The sequence below is a fragment of the Arachis ipaensis genome, chromosome B03, assembly GCF_000816755.2.
Source record: "Arachis ipaensis cultivar K30076 chromosome B03, Araip1.1, whole genome shotgun sequence".
NCBI lineage: Eukaryota > Viridiplantae > Streptophyta > Magnoliopsida > Fabales > Fabaceae > Arachis > Arachis ipaensis.
In genome coordinates this window covers 17,296,881-17,311,403 of record NC_029787.2, presented here as the reverse complement: position 1 = coordinate 17,311,403, position 14,523 = coordinate 17,296,881, and the positions used below count along the sequence as shown (strand labels likewise).

The 14,523-nt window shown below is 31.5% G+C and overlaps 2 protein-coding genes across 3 annotated transcripts; both read right to left on the bottom strand.

Annotated features, from left to right (window-relative positions):
* LOC107632704 lies at nt 2,465-3,307 on the bottom strand. The gene is made up of 3 exons (XM_021117534.1): nt 3,015-3,307; nt 2,792-2,888; nt 2,465-2,678 (listed from the first exon to the last, which is right to left on the bottom strand). The coding sequence occupies exons 1-3, from the start codon at nt 3,247-3,249 to the stop codon at nt 2,480-2,482; spliced, it is 531 nt and encodes a 176-aa protein (XP_020973193.1). The 5' UTR covers nt 3,250-3,307; the 3' UTR covers nt 2,465-2,479.
* Nucleotides 9,263-14,058, bottom strand: LOC107629964 (uncharacterized GPI-anchored protein At1g61900). Of its 2 annotated transcripts, XM_016332937.2 has the most exons (8): nt 13,682-14,057; nt 12,683-12,868; nt 11,558-12,157; nt 11,170-11,415; nt 10,879-10,890; nt 10,343-10,489; nt 10,190-10,234; nt 9,263-9,586 (listed from the first exon to the last, which is right to left on the bottom strand). In XM_016332937.2, exons 1-8 carry the CDS (start codon nt 13,740-13,742, stop codon nt 9,516-9,518), a joined length of 1,368 nt encoding a protein of 455 aa, XP_016188423.1. In that variant the 5' UTR covers nt 13,743-14,057; the 3' UTR covers nt 9,263-9,515. The 2 variants fall into 2 exon arrangements, with proteins under 2 accessions (XP_016188423.1, XP_020973969.1); XM_021118310.1 differs by lacking the exons at nt 9,263-9,586; nt 10,190-10,234; nt 10,343-10,489; nt 10,879-10,890 and adding an exon at nt 10,916-11,060 and having other exon boundaries at nt 13,682-14,058.

Here is a 14,523-nt window from a genome sequence, read left to right as displayed (position 1 = left end):
TGGCAATACTACTCACCTCTTCACTTTCATCAACTTCATCAAATGAATTTTCAGAACTATCCACTTCATTTAACTTATCCACCACATCATCAGCAGACTTTCTCTTGAGTAGAGGACACTATTAAATGACACAACATATTAGGTTCAATTTAAACACAACTCAAAAAAGGGAGAAAAGTAATACAGAAAAAATAATAGAAGAAACTGCAAGCATGGAACCTTAACATCTTCATCAGCTCCCAAGTCAACAACACTTGATTTTGGTTGGGTACATTTAGGCGAACCAGCAAAGAGCTCAGAGCAGCTGGAAGGAGTCAATCCCAAATTCGGTGATTCGGTAATCTTAGAGGGTTCCCCAAATGATCCCTCTCCTTTTGGTACAAACCCAGCCTTGGATAATACAAACCACATCCGATATAAGACATGAATAAAGGTGGAACAACCAAAAAATAAAAAATTTAAGAAAGAATTTATTAAAATGAAACAATAGGTGCGAATTCCATTGTATACCTTTTCAGAACTCAAATATGAACCAGAGAGCTCAAACATTCCAAGTATTGCAGCATCATCACAAACACGCCTCACTGGATAAGTCCTTTTGAATTTCTCCATCCCAACAGGCCTACTAAGAACCTTGAACAGCATAGTTTTTCCAACAATTTCTTGGAATATAGGAGGAGACTGTGTGCCAAACACAACCTACGAACAATATAAAACAGACATAACAGAAAAAATGAATCGGTAAAAACCGAAGGATAAGAAAACTCTTTAACAATAAAATCAGCGCATAAAAAGAATATAGCATTCGAGTGACTTACATCAACATCCTTAAGATGTTGTTCAAACAGCTGGGCACAAGTCTTATTCAGTAGGTAACTTGCCTCACAATCAAAGAGGACAAAAATAGAAACACCAGATCCTTAACCAACACCTTCACTCTAAACCTGGATTTTTTTAAGATGCACATAAATACTGGCCTAAGGTTAACAACTACGCAGAAATAATTCACTATTTAACAAAGCACAAAGGAAGCATTGTAAAATATTTATACCTAGGAGTCACATTTGTAATATGGATGTTGCAAAATTGACAAAAGTAAATCCCAGATTCTGCCTGAACACCTCTGCCACACACACAAGCAGAATACCACCAAGGACCATCCTCAACTATTTCAGCTATCTTCGCTAGTACAACAAAAGTTCCAGCCTAAAAATATAAGACCAGGTCTATAAATGTTAAGACATTATAACCAAAGATAGTTGTAATACAAACTAAAACTGAAAAACTAAAATAAATACTAACAGCATAGTATTTTCAAGTAGAAAGGAGGACAAAAGTATTAACATCGTTCCAAAACAAAGCAGTATTTACTAAGGAATAGAAAAAAAAATTAACACAAATTATCAAGAGTAAACATAATAAAAAAAATTAAACTAGTTCCAACCTGGTTGTTATCATCAAGCGACTTCACAGTACACCTAGGTGTGAGTTTCATAAAATCTTCTTCTATTCCGATATTTTTTCCAGATCCAACAATGCCAATGGGTTGGGATGCACTAACTCCATGTGGAATAGAACTGTTAACAAATACAGCAACAACTTAAATAAGTAAACAATGACAGCAACAACAACAAAAAACACAACAGAAACTACATGTACAAAAATACCTTTTCCTAAAAGCTGCCACCTCTGGGATGTCAAGATTAAATCCAAGCTTTGATGCAAACATAACATTCTAAAGTCCAACTCTACCTAAAAAATATATATATAATGGATGTTGCAAAATTGACAAAAGTAAATCCCAGATTCTGCCTGAACACCTCTGCCACACACACAAGCAGAGTACCACCAAGGGCCATCCTCAACTATTTCAGCTATTTTCGCTAGTACAACAAAAGTTTCAGCCTAAAAATATAAGACCAGGTCTATAAATGTTAAGACATTATAACCAAAGATAGTTGTAATACAAACTAAAACTGAAAAACTAAAATAAATACTAACATCATAGTATTTTCAAGTACAAAGAAGGAAAAAAGCATTAACATGGTTACAAAAACAAAGCAGTTTTTACTAATGAATAGCAAAAGAAAATTTAACACAAATTATCAAGAGTAAACATGATTAAAAAAAAATTAAACTGGTTCCAACCCGGTTGTTATCATCAAGCGACTTCACAGTACACCTAGGTGTGAGCTTCATAAAATCTTCTTCTATTCCGATATTTTTTCCAGATCCAACAATGCCAATGGGTTGGGATGCACTAACTCCATGTGGAATAGAACTGTTAACAAATACAGCACCAACTTAAATAAGTAAACAATGACAGCAACAACAACAAAAAACACAACAGAAACTACATGTAAAAAAATACTTTTTCCTAAAAGCTGCCACCTCTGGGATGTCAAGATTAAATCCAAGCTTTGATGCAAACATAACATTCTGAAGTCCAACTTTACCTAAAAATATATATATACATTGGTTACAGGAATATAGTGGTAAAACCAAGTGAACTTGGATAACTGACACACCTGAAATGAAAATTTACATGATACAAACCTCTAAAAACCTTAACTTTGGCAAGCTGTAAAATCACAACTGGTTGTTCAGCATACCCAGAAGACAGAAATCGATTAAGTTCGTCAACATATTCACCAAATAAGGCACACCGAATCCTGTGACTGAAAACAACCAACAAAATCACCTACACTATTAGAAACTTGACCATACAAACACACCGAAAACAAAAAAGAATCTCAATAAGAGGAAGAGGTAGAAATTAAAGAACGCTAACTCATTTTCAGCAAGTTCCATCACAGCCATCTTCATCTTCTTTCCATCTTTATCATATTCTTTCTCTTCCGACACAGAGACCAACAGACCCACCACATCTCAAATAAATATTAAAAAAACTATTAGGAAATAATGACAACAAAGCAACATTCTACAAATCACAAAAAAACAAGACTGCAATCATTCCAGACAAAAAATAAGTATGAGCAAATAGCACAACATACCAACTAAGAAATCGGAATCCTCTTTGGTTTCCAAAAGTTCAGTGAATGGAGAGATTGTAAGAGCAGATTTTGGAATAAAATCGCAGATAGCATCCCTAACAGTGGTCCTGAACTGGAAAATCAACTTAAACTGATGCCTAGTGGCCCTATAAGATCCTTGGTTTGGCACAACAGAGAAGAGCTTCATTACATATACTTGACCCTCGGAGAGAAGTTGTTTGAACTTGTAAATCATAGTCTTCCGAACAGTAGCTTGTATCTTGCACCCCTACCAATCAACATAAATTATACTAAAAATCTGATAAATGACAAATCAAATACAGAGAAAAACAAATTTAAATGAAACAAAATTTCAGACCTCGATATAAAAAAGGCAAGGAGAAACACATCTAAATACAAAAAACAAAGAGTCAAAAAATTTTAATAGATTTAGACCACTATAACTCACAGATTCATCAACCAAAATCATCTCCATGGAATTTGGGAGAAGCTGACCAGTGAAAGTTGGAACAGTCCAAAGCCTAATCACCCTAACTTTGAGGTTCCATGCTTCCTTCTCAAGATTAATCTTATTAACCATATCCATGGCAGTTGTCATATTAAAATGCAATTAAAGGGATGAAAGAGGGAACAGATTTCAGTAAATTAAACAGCAACTAAGAAACACATACAATAGCAACATGAATATGAGAAAAATCGGCCATGATCAATGGGTTCTGCCTTTATTTATAAACACAAATTAATTGAGTAATTTGAATTTCGAAATCCATAGAACCCTTATTTTGGGAGGGAAAAAAAAGAAGCAAGATAGACATTTGAAAGATATTGGTGTTGATTGACATTAGATATCAATCGAAAGATATTTGCGGGTCCTACTAAATAATCCTATATATAGGACCTAAGCAAACAACAATTGATACACAAATAAGGTGTATAAATGGTAAGCTATATTAACCCTAAGTTATCTTCTATATAAATTATAAGTTAACAGGAGAAGAGAGGATGGGATGAGAAGAGGATGAGAGAGAAGAGACACATAACAAAGATAACATTAGGTAACACCTAGAGAAAAGCGAGAACTAAAAATAAAAAGAAAACCTATACATAGATTTAGGAGTGGTAGACCTAGATGATGACACCTTTTAGTATAGATATCATTATTTGATTAGGCTTCTTATATAATTATATTTCCAATGGCAAATATATCATATTCCCAATGAAGTTACACACAAGATAATTATCTATCTATGTAATGAAATACTAAAAACAAAGTGGCCATCAATAAAGTTCAAAAATTGAGCTCAAAAAAAAAGATATACATTTAAAAGGGTGAAAGAAAAAATAGAGTTCAGTTAATAAAATAAACTCTATAAAAAAGTAATACAATAGGCCAAAGAAATGTGAAAAAACTATGAATCAACAAATGGGTTATGGCTTTATGTATAAACATATATCAATTAAGATATTTGAATTTTGGAAGTAAGTACATGAAAATTTAAAAGATAATTAGTGACCTCAGATATCTAGACATCTAGCGAAAGATATTCACGGCCCTCAATAAATAATCCTTTCTATAGATACTAAACTAAGAACAATAGATATAAATCTAGAGATATGTAGTAAACAGCCGCCCCTACCATAGAAGCTTTTTAAAATTAAATGTCTAAAATATATCATTTTAAGAGTTAAAACAAAAGAGTTAAAAGTTCCAATATGAAGCAAATGGTGAAAAAAAAAGCAGAACATCAATACTAATTATTTATTTAGTTAAAGACCAAAAAAGAAATAGGGTATCAATAATTCAAAGATGAAAAAGTAATTTAGCATCATAAATAAAAATAAAATAAATAACACCACCATACCAAAAATTCAATCAAAGCAAACTCTCACAAGATTTTGTTTACCAAATAATAAAATAAAATTTAGAGATATGCAAAAGTCAAAAATTAGAAATTTGCTTCCACCTAAATAGAATAAAATTTTGGAAAAATTAAAAAATTAAAAAATAATGAAACTCACCTCAACCTCCAGCAATTAATATTGAGGTAAAAATAATCAAAAAGGTTTTTCACTTACCAATTAACATACGAAAAAATAAACTAAACAAAAAAAGTTTATAATGATAATAGTGAATGAAATAATAAAAGATCACGCCATTGTTTATTGAAAAAAATTATTAGGCAAGATGTGATTAAACTAAGAAAAACTGAATCTATTTATAAACACATCGAAGTGGATAAATTAAATAAACCCAAAATCCTCACATAACTACTTCCATGATATATTCATGGATTGGCAAGACAAAACTTTTTCTTTCTGCAAAACTCAAACAATATTGATCTTCCATGCCAATCAAGTTACCAATCATTGGATTCGAATATGAGACACAAATAGCTAGATTCAGATGAAAAATATTTAAGGCCTTAAAAGTTAGAATAGTAGGAGAAGAAACAAAAGAAACTAACCCCTTTATTATTGGAGAAAAAAAAAAAAAAAGCAGAACAGCAACACTAATTATTTATTTAGTCAAAGATCGAAAAAGAAATAAGGCATCAATAATTCAAAGATGAAAAGCTAATTTAGCATCATAAATAAAAATAAAATAAATAACGCCACCATACCAAAAATTCAATCAAAGCAAACTCTCACAAGATTTTGTTTATCAAATAATAAAATAAAATTCAGAGATATGCAAAAGTAAAAAATTAGAAATTTGCTCCCACCTAAACAGAATAAAATTTTGGAAAAAATAAAAAATTGAAAAATAATGAAACTCACCTCAACCTCCAGCAATTAATATTGAGGTAAAAATAATCAAAAAAATTTTTCACCTGCCAATTAACATACGAAAAAACAAACCAAACAAAAAAAAAGTTTATAATGATAATAGTGAATGAAATAATAAAAGATCATGTCATTGTTTATTAAAAAATTTATTAGGCAACTGAAATTCAAGGTAGTAATTTTTTTATTTGAAAGAATAATATGTTTTCATGTTTGGGTATGTATGCACAGTATAATCAGTTAATTATTCATATTTAAGCTATAGAGACTAATTGAAAATTTGTGCACAATAAAAGAACTTTATTAGAGCTTTTAAACTATAGAGATTTAGTAATCAATGCTAAATTAAACTAAAAAATGCATATAGCACCATACTTGGATCCATAGTGGAGATAGTAGCCACTCCATTGAAGTCACAGGAATCAGCAGTCTTTCCCTTCTTATGATAGTAACTATCAAAAGCGTAAGTTGAATGTGCAATCACATTGTCTGGTTCATCGCATGGTTGTCCCTACCGTATAGCAGAGCATTCCACTTTGCCCAGTCCACACACCCGATCTAGTGCAGCATGCAACATCTTCGGATCAACACCCTCCTCTCCAATGCAGTAAGTTTGGTTGCTGATATCATTTGCTAAGAGTGCATCTGATCCAGTCAAGTGTAAAATGTAATTAGGTGCACCATTTGCATCGAAGAGTCCCCAATTGAAGAAAATAAGTTTCAAGATAAAAAAAAAATATGCCATTCATAATAAAAAGATTAAAAACTGATATAGTATCACCAGTCAAAATAAAATAAATATCAACAGTCCAAACCACCAAATATATTTAGATTTTCAATGAAAAAATATATCATATTTCTAATGAAAATACACACAAGCTAATTTTTTATCTAGTTAAATACACAAGAATAAATACGACATCAATAATTCTAAAACTAAAAGCTAAATCTAAATAACTCAATCAATTATAGCAAAAATTACAAAAAATAAATAACTAAATCTAAGTAACATGCAAGTTCAATTCAAGTGGTGTATAATAATACGAATAAGAATAAGCTTCTCACTAATTTTAATTAAAAAAAGAGGAAAACAAAATATGTAAGTGATATGAAAGGAGTAAGGTGGAAAGGCAAAGATGAGATCCTTGATGGTTAGATTCAATATAGAGAAAGTGCATTGGATTGAATTTTATAGAAATTTTCACCTTTTACCATAGAAGCTTTTTAAAATTAAATGTCTAAAAATATATCATTTTAAGAGTTAAAACAAAAGAGTTAAGAGTTTCGGTGCGAAGCAAATGGTGGAAAAAAAAAAAGTAAAACAACAACACTAATTATTTATTTAGTTAAAGACCGAAAAAGAAATAGGACATCAATAATTCAAAGATGAAAAGCTAATTTATATTAACATAACAACACATAAAAGAAGCAAAAACTTTAGCATATAAAATATGAGAACCACTAAATATATATCAGAAACCAATCTTTAACTTCAAAAAAAGCCAAAAGTTTTTTCTCTTTCTACAATCAACCGGTTCTTCTCATTTCACTTGTTCTAAAATATGCATTATCTAAAAAAAAACATTATTAAACTAAAAAAAAAAGAACAAACTAAAAATAATTTATATAAATATAAGCAAGAAGAAAAATTATTTAACTTAATTTTCTTGTAGATGTTCTGAACTCATTTCTGTTTCCTTAACTGCGATGCAATCTCAGATCAGAATCCCAGAATCCAGCTGGATACTCAATTAATCTCTTATATATTTTTATTTAGAGGTTTATGGAGAACCAGGATTTATTGTCTATGTATTTCGAGTTTCGGGGTTAAGTATATATGTAAGTAAATATTCTCCTTAGCTTCGTAGACTGAGTCAGGAGCTTGTTATTTTGTACCCTTGGCTCTCTACTCTTGTCTTCTATATATATGTTAGTGAACCATAGCTTTCTTAGTACGCAAGTTACATTACTTTTTGAGCGTTGTGCTTTTTAATTTCGCGATTTTGCTTTACCTATTCTTTAAGACTCCTCGTATATATTATATCCTTTCAATTACTATCTGTATATATTTTTATTTTAGAGGTCGTAATACCTCGTCACCTCAGTTTTATGACTATAGTATAAGACTTTATATGGTAGGGTGTTACACCAAAAATTTATAATAATAAAAACTCAAAAGTATTAAAAATAAAAATAAAAACAAAAATTCATAGCACCATGTATAAATTGATGCTATGGAGTTGATTTACCATTGGCCAGTACCATATATAAATCGAAGCTATTTGATTCGATCTACTAGTGTCATGTAAATTAATGCTCATTGATTCGATTTACTAGTGTCATGTAAAGTAATGCTCATTGAATTCGATTTATGTTTGAACCCGAAATAAAGTCAATTGAATTCATTAAATTCGATTTACTACTAACAAATCTAATTCAAATTCATTAAATTCGATTTACATAAATTTATAGATTGAGACATTTAGGTAACGCTTTTTCGTTTGGGGGATTCAGGTAATTTTAGTTTCCATTTGGTTTATAAAAATGAATTACCCTTATTTTTATCTCTAATTATCAAAGTTTAGAAAATCAAACCGACAAAATTAAAGTTTTAAAGATTTGAAGATTTAGCCGAGATTTAATTGGAACTGAATCGATATAATAAAATAATATATTTATGAATAAAATATATATTTTAAAAAATAATTTATTGTAATTTATTATTTAAACCGTTAAAAATCGTACTAATTTGACTAGTTAATCAATTTTTTACTAATTTTTCAGTTTTAATCGGTTTGCCGCCAAACAATTATCTTAAATCGGACAGGTCTTGTGTGGTCAATTCAAGGTTAACTGCCAGTTCAATCTGATTTTCAAAATCCATATTAATTATCGAAAATATTTGGTAACCAAAGAAAATCAGCCAAAAACAAGTATAACTTGCCTTATTTAGTATTTATTAATTGTTGTGACAATTAATTAATGCTAAATAAAGTAAATTCTGACTACTTTTTTTATCTACCTAGCATTACCCATTAATTATAGGAAAAGTATAGGTAAACAATGAAAATATTAAACAACGTAAACAATAGATGTATCGGATGTTCATTTTACTAGTGTACAGATGGTTATTTTAATATTAAAATTTAGAGGATTAATTTGGAGGTACAGTGTATTTTTATTTGATTAATGGTTGTTCATATTGTTCAACAAAGTCATTGTCCCCCTAGCATTCCCCATATATTGTTGGAAAAATAATTGCAACAACTTATATAGAAACAAATATGCAATGATTGAATTTTAATATTCATATATCATTTTTGTTATTCTATCTATCTCTATCTCTGTCTATCTCTATCCAAATCCCACATTCTTAACAGTTAACACACATAATTCTCCAACAATGTATTGTCACCATTATCAATTGCAAAAGGACAACAAATCACGGAACGTTGCTAATTCTAAAATGAACTTAGAATACTTCTATATTATTATATTTATAGAATATCTTTATAAATTAAGGGGAAAAAGGGAACTCATTACAATTTCAAAGAATATTGAAACAATGATGTGCTAATGTAATGTAATACAATAAAAAATTGTACTAGAAGGACTATCTCAGCAGAATTTCTATACTAGCTAACAATATAAACAATTTGATAACTGGATACGAACGAGGGCTTTTAGTCTTTTCCGGTAGCCAAAGGAACTCCAATGTTAAAGAAGCCTCTTGAAAAGTATTAAAGAGGTAAAGAGGTGAAGTAGAACCAAGTTATTAATGTAAAGACCTGAATCAAATGCAGAAATATAAGTTAGACATTCATCAGTGTGATCGCATTATTAAAAGGATTATAAAGAATTATTGTGATGCTATCATATTCTCTGCTTATATTTTTCTTCAAAGCTTAAATATTTTACTTTATATTACATGATACACCATATATATATTTTTTTTAAGGATACTGTAAATTGCTCCATCAACATGATGCAAGTACTTCCATTTAAGAAATATATTAAATTGTGAAACTTTTTCTATTAAAGTAAATGGAAAAAAAAGGAAAGAGAGATCTATGAAAAAGTTGCACCAATCAAGATATATCCTTGATGGAAATGCCAAAGGGGTAAATTAGTGGACTATAGTCAATCCATGACTGTTTGTTAGCCTTCTTTCCCTTCCTCTCATAAAATGGGTCATGAATCTCATAACTAAGCAAATCAGCATCAAATTAAATTAAAAAGTCAAACTGGTTTGTTGACCTTCATGTAAGACATTCTAAAACAAAAACATGTATGCAAGAACAGATGAGTCTAGTTTCTTTGAAAGTGAAGACATCATCAGATATTGAAAAACTAGTTTGTATTGATTCAGCAGAGTAGACAATGGTTCTTACCATTTTGTGAAGACGTCGCTGTGGGAAGCGATGGAAGTTTCGTCGCTGCAGTTGCATGAGTCCAAGAAACGAATAAATTTAGACATAGCGAAAAGAGTAACAGAATATTTATTTATGTATTTGATTGAAAATATTCATGGAGCTTACACATACTTCTATTGCATGAGGACGGAAGCAGCGACAATGATGATGAAGGCCATGGAGCTACAATGTTGTCGTTAAGATCACACATGAATCCAACACCGGACGATTTATCAAATACTGCGTCTGAAGGCAGACTCGGCAAAAGGCAGCCAGATTCTACATGAAATCGAAATAATTAATTAAGTTCAGATACTATATGATAAGGGAAAATTAGATGCAATCTTCAGAAGCATAAGATTTTTCCCATTAATGTATAGTACTTATCAAAGTAACAAGCATAAGATTTTTTCCACTAATTAAACTCGACTACAATGAAAACAATCTGCATTTACAGGGACTAAAAACATATTTAAGCCTTTTGTTTTAAAAATTTGATCCCAGTACAGGTTCAAGCTTAACCGAAATTAAACAATAATAGCATGTCAAAAAACACTCTTATTGTGATGACAAAAGGGAACAATAAAAGAAGTACAAACTATTCTTGTTTCAACAGGATGGTAAAGAAAAATATATATCAAGATAAAAATCTATGCTGTAAGAGATACCTTGTGATCCAACTGATCCATATCCATGAGAAAATCAAACGACCATCGACAATACATTGCAGAACAGAACAAGTAGCAGTATCAGTACTCAGCAAAAACCAAAATAGTACTTCGTCCTTTTCAAAATAAATGTGGCCTTGGACTAAATTGGTATGTTGAAAAACCAAGATATTTCGACATAACTGCATCGAGATACATTATCCAATGCACCAATTTAGTCAAATGTAACAAACATTTATTTTGTAAAGAAGGTAGTTGTTTCTTAAGCAAGGGAAATTTAACAATGCCAACCTTGAAGAGAAAAGTCCTTGAGGCCGATTCGACAAAGATTATACACATTATTGGAGACATTAGCATTTTGCAACTTCTTGCCCAGTGATGCAGCACATTTCAAGGCTTGCAGATTGGTTATGAAGCTCTGGTCTTGTAAATAGGACACATAGCTTTTGATGGCTTTGCAGCAACTTGTTTGGTTACTTATATCATTTCTGCACTCTTTCACTACACTTGTGACATTCGGCAAAACCAACGGACAAACTGAGCCAAGTGATACAATAACATTAAACATGAACATGTTAGATTATGCTTCATATTTCAGTAAATTAGACAAGAGAGTACTAAATAATCAAACATGATAGACGAGGGCTTATTTTCAGTTTCGTTTTCCCCCTTTACTAACCTTTGTTTAGGTTGCAGTTTGAGAGACCTCTAAAAACACTATTTGCAGCCGATGGATCAAGTTTACTAGCCAGCCAACGAAGGACAATATTCTTACAATCTTGGATCCTAGTTGTCTTCCCAGGCAAGCTATGGTTACCATTTGAGTTCGACATATCATTCAAGGCTATTTTCCTTGCAGCATCATTTATAGCATTTTGGCAAACTTGGTTGCAACACTCATTTACGGGATCAATTTTTCTACAAGCAGTCAGAAGTCTTGATGAGTCAACAATGCTCTCAACTTCATCAACAAATACAATAGGACACGAGCCTTCAGTGAGATTCACTGGATGGACTGAACATATTTTCCCTAAGTCATCGTTTGCTCCTTGATTGACAAGGACCTTCTTAACATCAGACAGGCAATGCCGAGCATGAGTTGTGTTCAATGCTAGTACCCCAGAGAATTTGCTTGATTGACTAATAAGGACCAACAGCATGGCATCAAATTGAGGACAACATAGTACATTCGCCAAAAATGGAGCAAAGGAAGTCCAGCAATCAGTAGCAGTTGTGGTCATTATATCTTCGGCAGCAGAGAAATTTAATGAACATAGACCTGCAAGTAAAAGGGAACTTTAGATCATCTTAACAGCTAAAAGGAGTGGCAACTCAAAGCATTTCAAGATAAATTTTTACAGTGGATTGTTCACTTGTTTTTAATTATCCTTTGATGATGGGGTTGGGGCTGATTAACCTCAAAACACTACTATGACGAGGGGAATAATGTGGTGAAGGAAAAATAAAGTGATCTCATTGTTCGTTGGTAAGAAGCTATTTATAGTCTCATTCATGATAATGGATTTAATCATATGATGAAGTTAGGAATAAATGCAAAGTCAGCACATTTGCAAGGATATCCGAATTTTCCTAATGAATGAGTAAGTCAAAATCATTTCTAAGATATAATTGCATCACAATAGACTTAATCTCCATTTATCCAGTTAAACTTCCCTTAATTTCACCACACCAACCATAATGTGTTAAATAGTTATAAGTACATGTGAAAATGAGATTTTATCAAATGAAAATTCCCAACCTATGATCCCACACTAGAAAATTGAAAAGGAAAAGTTTACTGTACCTGACAGTTTAAACTGAGGCATAGAATAGTTTTTGAAAGGCGTCAATGGCGAAGGTGCTAAAAGAGGCAAAAATGGCTGTGGCTGTGCACTTGGAGAGATATCAAGAGGCAGCATGCCATCCTTCGTTGTGATCGAAATGGAATATTTTGTACCACTGGTTGGAGAGCCCTGAGACTTGTTCATACCTGCTTAGAGGCAAATTAAATTACATCATAAAGAGTGATATTTCTTACAAAAAAATGGAACACTCCAACATTGACTAAGGAAATGTTTGTGAGTTTTGATTTTAGAGGAAAATGGAGAGAAGGGAACAGCTTTCAAGTGTAAGGTGAAGTCCATTTTACCCTTCCAAACTTTCCCCCAAAAACTTCAACTCGCAAACACATGCTTAAAGTCTAAGATACCGAAACAAGTATACTTGTGTTCAGTGTTCATCAAGTACAAGCCCAAAATAAAGAACAATAGCAGGCCAACTTTAATGACATTCAGTTCTTCATTTCTTATTGTAAATGGTTTTAATTTAAAAAAAAAAAAAGGGACCTAACATTTCTAAAGAGTTTGCCTATTACTTTGGTAGCACATTTTCATTCTTTTGCAATAAGATAAACACTGCCATAGAAAATTGGACCAATACTCCCTCTTTAACCATGGGTTTTACTCAAATCTATAACATCAATACTATACTATTCTACTTGATTTCATGTTGAACAATTCTACTCTTCAAGAATTTCCAACCTATAGTAATTTTAGGTTTCCTTCAACACACACAAAGCTTCATACAATACTCAGCTTGAATTTAAAACATCACAATATACAAGAAACTGCAAATGCAAACTTAATTCCAATGCTTATTGCAATGCCATTACATAATCTAACAGAAATTTAAGAACAAAGACGACAAAAGATACAAACTTGCAACTATAAAGGGCAATTAATGCAACAAGAATTGAAATTAGCAATTATGGGTCATGCAGATATATTCAAGAAATAAAACATACACATAAGAAGAGGAAGAAACAGAGTAATTTGAAGGAGACTCAGAGAATGCAACTCCTTCATGTTTGAAGCTTGAAACTAACCAACACAGTGAATTCCAAAGTGCACATTAACAACACTTCCCTAAATCCACAATCTCACAGAACAATCCTCAATGCAAAAAAGAAACAAAAACAAATATGGATAGCAATGTTGAAAAGGAAAAGTAGTGAAATAACTTGGAAAGAACCCTCTTTTTTTTTTTTTGTTTCTTTCAGTTTTTACCGATTTGACTCAGTGAGTGAGTCACTGTTTTTGAGTCCTCAGAGAAGAGGGAGAGAGAGAGACATGGAAATGCCAGCTACAATATCAGGGAAGGTCACGTGCCAGGCAGGTGATAGATTGAATGCCATGTGGAGTGGTAGCTTCGGTAGTTAATAACTTAATTACATCTTGGCCCTGCATCAGCATTGCCATGCTGAAACTTTCAACCGTTCGATGGAAGTATAAAATGGACTAAGAACCGTTGGATTGTCGAAGAGAAAGCATGAAAGTTTTGACTTTTGAATGAATTACCATTTTTACTCGTTGAATTTTAAAAAGCTTACAAAGTTATCAATGAATAAATTTAATATCTGGATATTTTTGTCTAGAAACTATTTTTGATAGATACAAAACTATTTTTATTTATTGATAAATTTAGTAGAGTATTAGACTTTTATAAATAAATTAGTTAGGGATGATAATGTGGTGAGTACATATGGATAAAGATAGATTTTTGCTTTATTTCATTTTATTCTATAATAACTTGCATAGAACCGTCCTACTCTTAACTGTGAATAGTAAAAATTTAAACTCATATAGG